General features: G+C 32.4%; 1 protein-coding gene across 4 annotated transcripts in view; it reads left to right on the forward strand.

Moving 5' to 3' along the window:
* The window catches only part of LOC100872588 (uncharacterized), a 607,316-nt gene that overhangs the window by 133,685 nt on the left and 458,461 nt on the right, over positions 1-15,170 (forward strand). For all 4 annotated transcript variants that reach the window (XM_012484533.3, XM_086915859.1, XM_086915861.1 and 1 more), the window contains one exon: positions 10,847-10,947. In XM_012484533.3, coding sequence (XP_012339987.3) covers positions 10,936-10,947 — 12 coding nt within the window. In that variant the 5' untranslated portion in view covers positions 10,847-10,935. The remainder of the gene's footprint in view (positions 1-10,846; positions 10,948-15,170) is intronic.

Raw genomic sequence — 15,170 nt, forward strand, 5'->3', positions numbered from 1 at the left:
TTCGAGTCGCATAAGTGTATAAGTATTCTCGTTATTCATTACGATCCTCTGATTTCTTTTATCCAATTTTTCTTGATTAATTTATACATATTTATCAAATTTTGTATTTTACTCGATATATATTGCTATACTTAAAAGTTATACATGCGATTATATAAATGTAATTCATGTGTCGCTGAATTATATTTATAAGTGAATTTTGCGGAACAAAAAGATACTTTCGTTTGTATAGAAAGAGTTTTGTCTTAAATATTACGTGTTACATGTAAATTTTTATTATTCATTGACGACAAAATTTAATTTACATCACGTTTTCATACGTATCTCTCGTATATGAAAATTTCACTTCTATGCAGATGAGCTTCTCCGGAAGGATTAGTTGAAGCTTGAAGCCTAATCCCTTTACCCTTGTGCCATTCAGTTTGTGGGTGCTCGACAACTTACTGCTCTATTTAGTCTTGTAACGGATTTTCTTGTAGCATGTACAATGTAGAGGAACGTGTTAGGTTCAGCATAAAAAGCATCAAAAGGAAATTGAATTTTTATTATAAATTTCTGGTAGAAAAATGAAAAATCCAGATTAATCGAGAAAAACAAAAGATTCGAAAGAATCATTAAGATATTAAATATATTGGAAAGTTTATAAAAAATAGTGTTTCAAATGATTTATCGAATCTATGTATTAAAAATTAATTGAAAATAATAAATATCTAGATATATTTATTCCTCTTTAAATAATAATTTATTTAAAAAATATCAATTAAAAATATTCCTCTTGCTTTCAGCTAGAAAGAAAGTAAATTTAAAATCGCTCATACGATATCTTAATGTCTTACAATGAAATTTCATTTGTAAGAAAATTTTACATGATATTTGATTATTTAAACTATCTGAAAAATAAATCACTTTACGAGTGTAAATACAATTAGAAACGTACATCACATATCAAAAATTAATTCATTGATCATTAGACAATCGTTATGCTTGCAAAATTTATAATATTTGACGTATGCATTTTACGCGAGCATAAATTTCTATTGATTCACGACGAAAATTCACTGATGAAGAAATTAGAATTCTTATTATATAACAACAGCTATGAACCCGATCATGTATTCGTCCCTCGACGAATTCGTATAAATGGAGTTCTAAATTTTCGATTCCCAACTCAAGTATCTCCTCCTCCTCGATCGTATCACGATTTCGGAAACACCCTGTATTCTCTGAAGGAGAAGTGTGTGCACCATCGTCTCCGCAGAGCAGCGTGCACGATCATCGTTTGCCCGCTTGCTTCTCTTTTTTTTCTTCTCCCGTGTGTACTTACGTGATCGAATACGTAAGCAGCCGGCTTTCTCGTTCTTTTACCACGAATCCCCCAACCTTCCCCCCCGTTCCACCTGGCTCGATCCGCCCGATGGAAATCCAGATAGAATTCGAGTTATTTGCAGGGATATTTTAGCTCTGCCGTGGCGAGAGGATAACGTCTCGATCTGCCAGGCTACTACTCGGCTTCCTCGGCACGGCGCCGTCGTTTCCTTCTCGATTGGATTTCTGAGAAGATTCGGTGAAGAGTACGCGTGACGCTAATAACGATGTCGAGGGCCGTTGGAAAGGGGATGGGTGATACGTTAATAGACGCGTTTTTGAGTTTGTTTGGGGAGGAGAGGATGACGATTTTCCAAGTGGTAGTGGAATTTCAGGATCAAGCAGAATGGTATTGGGGGATTAGAGATGTTTTAGAATTGTTGTCGACGGAGTAATGATATTTCGAATAAGAATTTTTTCTCAAGATTCTTTTTATTATAGAAAATTCTTTTTTTCTTTTTTTCAAAATTAATTTTGGTACTCTATTGTTCTACAACGAAAAAAATGCAGAAAAGTTTATAATTTGAGTTTTTTTTTTTCTGTGTAGATAAAAATTTTATTCTCGAGCCATTTGCATTTCGTTCGATTATCTTTTCTTATCTTTTTTTTTGGCAAAAAGTAATTCAAGATATATATTTATCTATTTATTAGAAAAAAAAAGCAATTTTTATTTATATTCAAATACTGATAAAATTCGAAATATCAATAAAATATCAATAATAATTTATAGTTTAGATCCACAATTTATTTTTTTCACGGAACACTATTAAATTTCAAATTTATAAATATGATCTAAAAATTTTAATTTCTTGATAAACAAACTAGCACAGTTATAAATAATATTTCCATACTTCGTTTCATCCAAGAAAATAATAAATTCGAAACTTTTAAATTAACCGAATCGATGATTATTCAAATCCAAGAGCGACGAGTAAGCATAATTGAAACACCCATCACGAAGAAAGGACGTTCGTGCACGCTTGACGAGCGCCGGTCGTGAAAATAGTTGGAGGTAATTCATAAAATTGTCTCTACGTTCAAAGGATAAATACACATGGTCCACGGGCAACTCGTCGAGTCGTTTAATTAAGTCTTCGTGGCGGAACAAGCTTAACGAATGTAAAAGACAGGGTAAATTCGTTCTGCCGTGAAGCGCCACGCGGTGGTACGTCTTCCTCGCGAGAGATGTAATTTAATCGCGCGATTAAAGCTCCGTGGGAGAAAGAGAGACATCTACAAAAGTGATGTAGGCGTGGTGAGGAGTAGTAAACGTGCGAGGAGGAAAATGAGAGACGTGTCCCGACAAATAGAAATGGGACAACACAGAGCAATTCGTTTTTGAATCGTACTTAAGATGTTTAGCTGTAAAACAATGAAGCGCGGCCATTTTCCTCGAGAAGATAGCGATACTAGCGCCACCGTTTCTTACTCTCAAACGAGTATTTGAATATTTGATGCGGGGAATTGAGAATCTCGATTTTCGCTTTTACACATATGTGTACTCATATTTTATATGGGTTTTTACAAGAGTTTTTTCCATCACTTTATCTTTTGTTTGTACGTTTTTCTTTTTCACTGATAAGCTTCTATTTTTTTTTATTTTTACTCTTCGTTTACTTTCGTTTGCGTGTTATCTATAATAATATTGTTACGATTTAATTGTGTTGCTCGATTTTTGAATTGAAATATTTTATTTCCAATAAATTGGAATTTTACAGTCTTATATAATCATATTGCTTTAAATAGTTAATCGTATTCTTTTTATTATTTCATTATTTTTTATTGTATTACATTTCATTTTTCGAATTTTTCAAGTTTTCATTCTAACAATATAATAATATTAATAACAAATTGATGAAAAAATTGTAAATATTTTAAAACTATTATATAATCTATTAGTAAATATTTATTATATTTTTCAAGATGCAAATTTATATATATCGATAATTATAGATGATATCTTGTAAATTCAAAATTCGATCAAAATATAATAAAATCGTTTATCAATAATATATATATTTACAACATTCATTTTGAAAACATGACAAGTATATATTTCTTAAAAATATTTACATTTAAATCTTTTTCAAATCCATAAGCGATTAAAAACATCTAATTAATTAATCTGTATTAATTTATAAACTCAAACGAAAGAAAATATTTTGTAAATATGGAATTTTAAAATATTATCCTTATAAAATGAATTTATCAAAAAATGCAATATATAATATCATTTAATGTTATATTATCAAGATCAATTTTCCTTAATAATTAATAAAAATTTTATATTATGCTTAAAACATTAACATCCTTAAAAAACAAGGAGATTGAAACCGTTTACAATTTAATAAAAATTGTGGATCAAGAAATACTATTCGATTTTATTCAAAATCCCGTGTTATTCCGATCAATCAAAGTAAAAAAATTGTAAAGAAATAAAAATATGTAAAATGTAATAAAAAATTGCCTAGAAATTTCATAACATCCCTAAGAATCCATATCGAAACGTTACAAGGCAACGAGTTAATCGCTATATTATTTTATATTATTTTATCTCCAAACTTCAACTTTCCCATAAATTTACCAAGAATTAATCTTTTCTCGAAAATCTTCGCAGAAACAACATATACCCGATACGCGTGTTATCTCGTTAAACACTCGTTAATTTCGCTCATTTTTTCTCCCCTCCCCCTCCCTATTCCGAGCTTTAACGAGGATATGATAATGACGAAGCCATAATTGATAGCCACTTGAACTCGTTGGCCGCATCACCGTTATCGGCACGAATATTTCGCGGCCGGATAATTGAGTTTTTCGCGACGAGTTACGACGATGCTGAAGGCGTGAAAGAGCGGGCACGTAACATGGACACGGTGATGGCCTGTTGCGTGTGTATCACTATGAAAGCGGTCGTTCGCCGCTAGTTCGCGCCACTTCGTAAAACTGCGCCGAGCTAAAGCGGGCGTGTTAACCGTGCTCGCGAAATTATCGCCTAGTCTGTTTGATGTTGCAAAAGTGTTCTTGTAAATCGTCGTGGTGACAGTTTGTTTCGAGACCGCGCTTTGAGGGCGACGAATGGATCTGGTGGGGGGGGGGGGAGGGGGGGCTTGTGTCGCATGAATTGTTGATGGTGATGAGTGGTATGGGCGTTAATGGGACGATTAAGCGCGATATTTCGGGATATGAGGAAAAGAAAGGAAACGATGGAAAGTGTTTTGCGTTTTAGAAAATTTTAAGGCATCAACATAATCGTTAATCGTGTTTCATATTATGCGAAGCGAGATACGTAATTGGATCTACGATTATTTCGTAAATAATGATTTGGATAAAAGATATTTTAGATGAAAGTTGATTTCGATACACACAATTTAAATTGAGTAGTTTTGATTAACAATGATAAAATGGTATGAATTGATTATAGGAATATTTGTCTTTTTCGGGTCTATAAAATGATATATAAAATATCTTCCTTTTGGAACCAATCCACTTTATTTTAAATTATTTTTCGCTGAATCATTATCATTTTAAAGTAATTCGAATTACATGTTGGTTTGATTTTCATTGAATTTAATCAAAATATATTTTTTGAATAAAAGATATGTTCAATATACTTATTAAAATTAAAAAAATCTTCGTTATAGCCAAATAATACAGGGAAATATTGATTTGATTGCATAACAAATAAAATATCATAAATATTGTTATATTGTTTTAATAATTTATTTAAAGTAATTTTAAACAATTTCAAATGAGAATTACCGTTTAAGAAATCTTGATTATCTTAAAAGTAACCATAAAATTTAATCTTCGAAGCAAAAAATTCACAAATATTTATAGATACGTATAATAAATATTTTTATCTCGTATAACATAATATATACGTATCATTTCTTTCTCTTTTTAATAATTTCATGATCAAATGAAATTCCTATCTATCTATAATCGTACAAATACTACATGAGAGAGTATTGCTACGTCTCATCATCGAGTATAAGATTAGAGCAAGATTCCAGGGGAAAAAAAAAAAAAAGAAACGAGCAATTTGTAGCGAGCCGAATAAAGGTTGATGCCGGTTATTTCCGATGAATCGGATATCGAATTGAAAAGAAGGAAGGCAGGATCGCAGAGTGGATTGGAACACTGTCGAATTTGCGAGAGATCCATGGGAAGCTTTTCAGATTTGCATACTGCCGAATTTTATTGAATACATTACTCAACGACGATCTCTTCAAACTTATTGAAAGCAAACGTTAGTATTAAAAAGATCGAAAGGATTTTATTAATAGCGGGGATCATGTCCATATTTATCTCTCAAATAATCTCCTCTTTATATCCCATAATGGAATACTATATAATTCTTCGATTAATCTTTACGATAATCTGTTATTCTAACATCTGCCATTTAATCGTTTATTTATTTCTTGAATAAATTCACCGATTAAATTCAAAATGTATATATCTTTTTTAATTCGTTATAAAAGGAAAATAACGATTATTTATATTATATTTCGATAATTTCGAATTACGTTGCTCTTATTCTAAATAATTTCTCTCCAGATATTATTATCGCCGATATGGACTTTAGTTTTCGCAAAGTACAGGCAATTTTTTAACTTAATTTCTGAGTTGGATTTGAGTTAGATTAGATTATATATATTAGCAACAATAAATATATATTTTTGCTTCAATAATTTTTTCAAGTTAAAACTCGATATCATCCCATTTGTCGCCGCAAGGCAGATCACGCGTGGATAGCCGCATAATTGTTTCCAGTCACGATCGATTCTCTTAATGAAGTTCTATACGAAAACGATGGTAATGTGTTTCCGCTGCAAGGCAAATTATGTAACAATACATATGGAATCGCAATTGAATTTCATTTTAAATGACAGTAAAATTAAGATATCATTTTACGAATAATAATTAAAGAAGGAGGAATCAATCGATAGAAATATCGATGTAATCAGTTTCATTTTCATCAAAATATTTCTCTTTCTAATCTAAATTTAAAAAATACTAATCAAAAAGATAATGTGAACAAAATATTTATTTATATATAGATCATGTACGTTTTTCATAGAGAAAATATACGATTCGATCGAAAAACATGTTTGATTCACAAATTATCGAATCTAAAAACAAACGAAGTATCACAGCTGTTCGAATTAATTTGTTCAACAATCGAGTTTCTCATTAATTTTATTATTTGTTGAAAAATAAATTAACGGTACAACAACTTCTCGTTCCAACGTTAATCTTAAATCTCGTAACGACACACATCGACCAATATCATAACCATCTAAGACTATCCCCCTCCGAACACTTAGGCAATTCGAGGGCAGTTAAGCGCATCCGAATCAATAGCACTCGGGCATTATCTTTCCTCCTCATCCATGCGAGGCGAGCCGCAGGGTACGCCCCGATAATTATAATCAGTCAGAAGGGGTCTGGTTGGCGTGGATCGTCCAGGTCACTCGATGCAACGAGAGTGGGTGAACAGAGAAAGAGAGAGACAGCTCTCCTCTGCGACAGAGGGTGGACAGAGCATTTACATCATTTAATTTATGACCCTCTCCGCTGCACCGACAACAAGCGCGAGAAGGCCCACGCCGCTTCGTGTGCTAGGCGTGGGCGAGCGCGCGTACACAGACGGGGCAGAATAAATTTGCATATGGATGTAACGGGTGCAGAGAACGGGGAAAGAGGAGGGAGGGAAGAAGCAGACTGGAACACCGACTGGAGCTCCCTCCCTCGAAATCGAACTCGTTCTCCTCTCAGCTCTGACCGGGGAGGGGTGAGAACGATCTCGATGTCCCACGAATCGGACACCGGGATAATGCCGTGTCGTTTCGACTGGTTGCGACTGCTCACGGCGGGATACAGAGAGGACGGTTGAATGCGGAATGATTAGGTGATTTCGGTGGATATGGGTGGCGGAGGTGTTGTTGGTAGGTGGATGGATATAGTGGCCGTTGGGGGTAATTTGATCGATTCGTAGTGGCAAACGAATAGACCAAGAGTTAATTATGTTAGTGTCGATAGAGTTGGTGAAAAATGATAATTGCAAGAGGGGAGAACTTGTTCATTATTGGTGAAGAAGCGAGTATAAATGCTTGCAACGAATTCTTGAGTCTCTGCTCTGCGATCTACTCTGTTTATAATAACGAGTTATAAGAATTTAGAAGGGAATGTGAACGAGTGTGTACAAGATGTGCTTACGTTTCTTCGTAAAATTCGAACACGTTTATTGCAATTTAAGAGTAATTAGAATTGCTTCGATGAGAAATAAAAATTATTTTGAGAATTGTTTTAAAAGTTGCAATCTTTCTGCAGAAGCATGCGCAGAGGACAATTAATGAAATAAATAAAAGAGTGAAAAATAATTTTGCTTTTTATCTAAATAACATCGTATATATTTGTTACAAAAAATTACAAAAAGAGATTTCATTCACTTCCATATAATTTTATTAAGTCCTGTGGCTGGACTTAATCATTCCGATAAACGTATCGAAATGAATTTTAAATTAAAAATTGATTACATCGCGTCTGTTTCAATTGTCCATATGCGAAAAAGAATCGTAATTTCATTCACGAGATTGAAAAATTTAATGAAAAATCGATCATTAGTTTATTCGTAATATTATCTTAATTATCCTTTCGCCGTTCGCATTGGAACGAAGTTACAAGAACTGTTCGCTCCGTCAATGTTAAACGACAAAACTGTTCCAAGCAATTAATTACTGTTTGAGTTGAGACGTTCGAAAGGGTAAACATCTATGCGCGTGTTAGCCGAAAAGATGCAACCTTAAATCCAATTTGTTCGTGACTTCGCCAAGTTGCGGGTTGGATGTTAAAGTTGAAGTTGTGTCTCCGCCTCGTCTTGATACACCGTTCACGGCCAATCAAACTTTCAGCCTCGGTAATTCTGGAGTTAAATATTTCACATGTTGCCTAAAATTCTTTGTCGAATCATTAATTCTTTGGAATATTAATTGAAATGTTCAAAAATCAATTTCGTGTAAAAATTTATTTATCTCTGGTATTGTATTAGAATCGGCTGAAAAGTAATGAATTTTTATTTTCGAAAATGGAAATAACTATCGAAATATACATTAATTAAATATATTAATTGATATATTTTTTTCGACAAATTTTTTTCATCCCACCAAATTGACAAATTGCCTATTTTGATAAAGAAAATTATTAATTTGACACCAATTATAATATCATTGAATATGCTTTTCAATTTTGGAAGGATATTCAATTCAGTATTGATATCGCATCCATTTCGAATTTCGCTCGAAAGAGCAAATTTATTTCTTTAGTAAATTGTTTATAAAGTGCTCGTGCAAAGACGTGTCTTATTTTTAAGTAAGTCACATTCATTGAAAATCACTTACATAGTTGACAACAGTAACTAGTTTAATTAGAAAATTTAAACAATAAGTGGACTCTTGAAGGATTAAATTTTTAGAAAATTTGATTGATTTCTGAATATGTATTTAAAGTAATAATTAATTTTCAAAAATATTCCTAATTTTTTTCGTATTTAATATAAAATATTTGCTATTTAAGAAAGTAATAAATTTTCAAATTGTTTTACTTCGTCAAAATATAACTGTAAAAGTAACAAAATTTTAAATACAAAATGTTATACACATATAATATAATACACGAAATACTTATATTAATTAACAATTTCATTATCAAAAATATATAATACAATTTCAAACGAAACTAGGATTATCAAAAGTGCGTAATTACTTTACAAATAATTCAACACGACCAAAAAAAAAAAAAAAAAAAAAAGGAAAAAGATGAAAAAGTATTTTTTTATCTCAAATATTACAAGGAGATAATTTAACACGATTAAAAAACTTCTCAAAATATTTTCATCCCAAACACTATTTCGCCCAAGAAGATTGTATTAAATCCAAGAAGATTCATCCAGAGTCTTGAATTCAAGTAAAGTTAAAATTCAATAAGGTCGATTTTCACGCGCGGCGAACAGGTCTAATTAAACCGTCAACGAAGAAAGGGTTAAAATTCGTCCCATTTTATTCACGACCCGCCAGTTTGCTACCTTGCCGAACGGAGACGTAATTCTTTTAATTACCGGTTAGCTTAAAATACAGCCCCTCTTAAAGGGCGTGAGAAACGAAGGGACGTTGGCTGGTTACGCGACGACCACGACAACAGGGATAGGGAAAGAGCACTTTCGCGAGGCTTCAAATTAAAACGCGTAATTAAACGCCAGGCGAATTTCGTTTCGAAATTAGTTTACGATTACCTTTCAACGTCTCCCTCCTCCGTCTTATCCCCCCTTTTTACCAGTCGAATTTTCGAAATTGATTTTTTTCTTTGTCAAGCTACGTGGTAATAATCCAATTTTAATTTTGAGAAAGAAACGGTTTGAGCTTTTGATCAAATAATATAGGTACGTGAAGTCTTAATTAAGAACCTTAGGCAACACAGTTATTTTTTCCTCTGGTAAATAATTGGCGTGATTTATAAGGATGAAGAGGAGGAGTTTTTATATAATATTTATCGTGAATATTTAAAATTGTATCGAAATGATATAAAATAAAAAGTAAAATAAAGAATTTTTTTAAAATTTACTTCTGCTGTTTTATCTATTAATGTTATAATTAGAAACTACTAAAATTAACTTATTATATTTATATCAATAAGCTTTGATTCTGAATTAATTTATATATAGTATACATTAATTATTAAATATCCTAGATTATAATGTTATAGGATACATGACCCAATTATAGTATCTTCTCTTTGTCACCGAATAATCAATTAATTTGCTAAAAATTAGAAAATAAAATATACGAAGCGATTAAATTATTATACTTTTAAGATAGAGAAAGTTTAAATTTTTGTTTATATACTTTTCTTTAAAATATTAATTAGAAAATATTTTTTTGGAAATTTAATTTCGCAACACAGTGATAAATTATCTTTTTTCCATAACAAAAACTATTAAGAAATAGCGATTAATCAACTTTGATTGAAATAAAAATTTCATCGCCTTAAAAATGATAATGAATATAAAAAAAATCTATAAAAATCAATATCCCATACTTTACTTAAATACTAATGCCAATAATTAATTAAAAGAACTTTGAACTCGTCTATAAATGGATCATTATAATTATTCCAATCTAAATAACGATGCATATGATAATTAATAAATCTATCTTGGAGATTTAACGTTGGCACAAAAATCCAAAAGTCTTTCCATTGCAAAAACGAATATCGATTGATTATTAATTAATATAATGCTCGTTTTTCCCGCCGCCATTTTATTATTTTTAATATCTCTCCTTCTTTGTTTTCTATACCGTTCGATAATCGACGATAATCGAATAAAAACGAGCCGTTATATATACCAATCCATAACATTTATTTTATTTTCGGATAAATTCTAAAATATCCCGACAAAATGTAACGAAACAAATTTCCGTTGCAGAATGTCAAAAGGCAGCACAGATTCCGGTTGGCTATGGCTCGCTTAGTGAAGCCTAAGATCCCACCGTCCGAGCCGCCCCTCATCTCTCCATGGCAGCCACGGTAAGTAAATTGACGCTAAAACAATGTTATAACCATAGACGCTTCGTTGCTCCTTATGCAATGCTATGCCAACACCCTGCCCCTCGACAAGTTTCCGTCTTGATCTTAATAAGTGGACGACAGTGAAATTAGTTTCGTTAGCATGGAGCCTCGCGTGTCCTACGTGGATCTCATCCGTTTTCGGTTAACGGCCATTCCTTTGCCCGCGTTCACCCTCGTCAACCATTTTCTCCTCTCGGATTTTCGTATCAAAGTTATCACTTTGTTCACGAATATACCGCATCGTGACTTGTTTTTCACGTTGGTCGCAGAGAAGGATGATTGCTTGCGCAGATTTTCTTCGATAACGAGTTTATATCATATTAGATTAGATTTGTATATAATAAATGTTTATGGGTAGCGGATAAACGATATGGGTGTGGTGTAATTATAAAATGGGGATGTAATTTATCTATTTCGCGTGCAATATCTATATCTGTCTGTCTAAATTTGTTAAGGCTTGGCTTAACTCGTTCGGTATGCAGCGATTGATTTATTTAAAGATGTTTCATTTCCTAATACGTTGCTTCGTATTTAAAATAGATTAAATTAGATCGAATTCATTCTTGTTGATTTTTAATTTCTCAGTGTTTAATTTATAGTTTCTAATTAAGTCAATTGAACAATTAGAGAAACAATTATTCGTGTACCTATCAATTTCGTAACAAAATATTTCCTCGATTTTGTACAAATCGTATACATTTTTCATGATAGAATGTATCGCGACGTTTCATTTTAATGATTCAATTGATTTTATTAATTATTAATAAAATTTATAAGAGAATATATTTAATCATATCCGCCTTTCAATTGATAATATCATGGTTTTGATTTGAATCAAAATACGTCATCATTGATCTTTTCCTATTCGATTTCGAGCATTGTCGCTTATCCCTCTGGAGAATGATCCTTCTCGAGTCTCATCGGTCACTTCGAGGCGTTCGAGGAAAGGCTTGTTTGTAAGCATGCACGAGCACTAACCGACAGACAGAGATAGTGGTACTTTGCTCTCTCTTCATGGATGGACAGAGTCCAGAGTTTCAGACCGCCCCTTCCGGATATTCGTTCCTCGTATATCTCCACCCAGCCAGACGGCCACTCTGGATCAAACAGTCGTTGAGAACTACGTACACGCATAGATGCACGTTATCATTTAGTAAAAAGTGGAATTCATTTTAATGAAACGATAAAATGATTTTTTTTTATAAGAAAGTGATATTAAAACTCATTGCATCATCGATTATACGAATCCATATTGTCAGGAATCATTGTTTGTTCATCAAATAATGTATTTTAGAAATAGTTTTATTGCGTTGGTCTCAATAAATTCGTAATATAAAACTAAAAATATTATCTATAATTAATAGTATAATAAAAATAAGGATCAAAAAAATAGAAAGATATGTTAAAATTTTCAATATTAAATGGAAAATATGTTATAAAAAAGGAAATTTCGAAAACTAATTTTACAATTTTAATTTTATAGTAAGTATATTTTTTACATACGAAGACAAAAAGTTTAAGAAAGAATAAAGAATTAAAAAGAAATTAAAGATTTTTTCATTATTAAAAAATATTATATTATATTATTCACCATTTTTCTAAAAAAAATGAATACTATCAAAATAATTTTTCAAAATTAAAAAAACGAGACTTTTATGAATTAAAAAAAATAATTTATTCATCTGAACCATGATATAATCGAAAAATCCCTATAATCGAATACACACCTATATCTAAAATCAAATATATTTTCCAACAAATAACGAATATATTACGATAATATTAAATTAGACGAAAATATTTTAATAAAAAGTATCACGAAATGGATCTTTACTCAATGCCCGCTTCGTATTAATATTACACATTAATTTATCCATGCTTAGCCTCATCTTTCGTTGATCTCCTTCACTTCTTTCTTCGTTCTTCCACGTCTGGAGTATAACGTCTCGAATCGGAGAATACAATGCTGCACGGTGGTCAAAGAGTGAACATTATCCGCGAGAGAGCTAATTGGACGGCTAAAGTCCGTCACGAGTATCCATTTTGATCGTTGGCGGTCAACGCCACCCGACTTACCCCTTTGCTGGCTCTCGCACACGTTCCATCGATGTATTGGCCGACCGTTTATCGCTGGTCGATAACACGCGACACGCACCTGCGCCACGATTCTCTCTGAGACGAGGTCGCTGTCGTTCATGTCGTTCTCTCATGACATTAAGGACTCGTTAAGAGGAGGGGTGGTGGAAGGAACGCGTAAGGAACGTCGAAGGGGAAAGAGACTATGGTTGGGGCTGTTTGCTAATAAGTGGTTGGCACCGCACTTTTGGATGACTTTTCTGGGAGGTGCAGGTGGTTGTTGTTGTTTTCCACGGTAGTTGATGTACGGGCTCCTTGAGCGTGTACTTGTGCGTATCTCTGATTAGTTGGGGATTGTTTTGTGACTGGTTGCCGAGTTATACCGTGATTGGAGTTCCCTAGTTAAATATGAAGGGGAAAATTAGTTTTGTGGGGGAGGGGTGGGGGGTATCAAGGTCTGGTTGGAAATCGACTTAAGCTCGGGCGCGAGATCTAGATTCTGCTGGGATTTGACGGAATCTCTTCCTCGTGTCTGATCGGTTTAACCTATTTTCCTCGAGTTTACAGCGTGTTTAAAATTGATCGATGAGAAAGGAAATAAGAATATTCGGGACATTATTATTGGATATTAATTACAACGTGTTTTAATCGTAAATTTGATTGGTGGAATATAGATGTATATGTTGTGGAATATTAAACGTATGAGTATGAGTTATATACATAAAGTAGTAGTGTAAATTAGTATAAGTCAGGCGCGCTTAATTCGTTACTTTTACGGGGATACGATTTTGTTTGTTCGTACTACTTTTTATACTTATATTTAAAAAATTTAGATTGTTTCTTGAAAATATAGTTTTTTTATTGTATTCTTTAAAATTAAATTTAAAGAACACGAAGGCGAAACGAAACGAAATCGTATAGAACTTTTTAATAATCAATTTTTTCAAAGTTTAAATTTCCTTCTTGAAAATCTATCATATAAAATGAATGCATAAATATTTACTTTAAATAGCTCCATAGCTTCAAAGTAATTGCAATTAAAAATAATGAATAACGAATGACTTACAATTTTATAAATAATATCGTGTAATATAAAATTGTTTACAAATGGATATGTATAAGAAATAAATTATATTTTCAAATAACGATAAAACTTTCTATAGAATTCTTAGAAACAAAAATTGAATGGATAATAATAAAATAATAAACTTTCATATTAACCTTTAACGAATTTTTCAAATTTGAAGTACAAATTTCCATAGAATAATAATGAAATCAACTCTGAAATCCAAATTTTTATCAGCTCAACGATGCAGCAAAAGATCATGAAGCTTTTCACCCATATTTATTATCCCTAATAACTATATTTAACAACTGAACGAAAACAGTCGGAATTCAAGATTTTTGTTGGAAAAAAATAAATTCGACGAGATGGCCAACGCTTAGGCCAACGATTGCCACGAAAGATACAAAAGCAAGTCAAGTTAAGTGAAGGTGACGAAAATGAAGGAAGCCGAATCCATATCTTCCATCGTCTTTCCTGTTCACGCGGGGTAACGCCTGTCTCGTCGGAGACGTGCTTCCAATTGCAAGGTAAACCAAACCTGACGTTTCCATGCCGCTGCTTTTCATTAAGAAGCCAAACTGCAACCACACGTAACAGACTAGCCGCGTTTAACATTCAGCTCTGCTCCTGTTCGCAAACCGCCTCCCTAAGCGGCAGCTTTTCACCCTTCTATCAACCTTCTGCCATCCATAATAAAATATTACGCACGTCGATTATAAGCGTAATTGCCGCCCCAAGTGTGTGGGAACATGTTCCATCAATTTCTCGATCGATCACGTTGCACGATGGTAATTAGTAATTTGTATTTTTACCGATAGGGGAGAGTAGAGTATTCAGAAAATTGCTTTATAACGGTATGGCAACAAAATAACATATGTATATAACGTTGTATGTTTTATTTAAAATGTGGTTCGATATTTTGGGATAAAATTAATATTCTAGTTTGTAAATGCATTATATAATTTCATTGATAATTTGAATTTTATCGTTTTAAAGAATTTTCATATGTATTTCAAGTAAAATATTAAATTTAATAAAT

The sequence above is a fragment of the Apis florea genome, unplaced genomic scaffold (genome assembly GCF_048593485.1).
Source record: "Apis florea isolate Af1SG1 unplaced genomic scaffold, ASM4859348v1 contig_3798_pilon, whole genome shotgun sequence".
Taxonomy (NCBI): domain Eukaryota; kingdom Metazoa; phylum Arthropoda; class Insecta; order Hymenoptera; family Apidae; genus Apis; species Apis florea.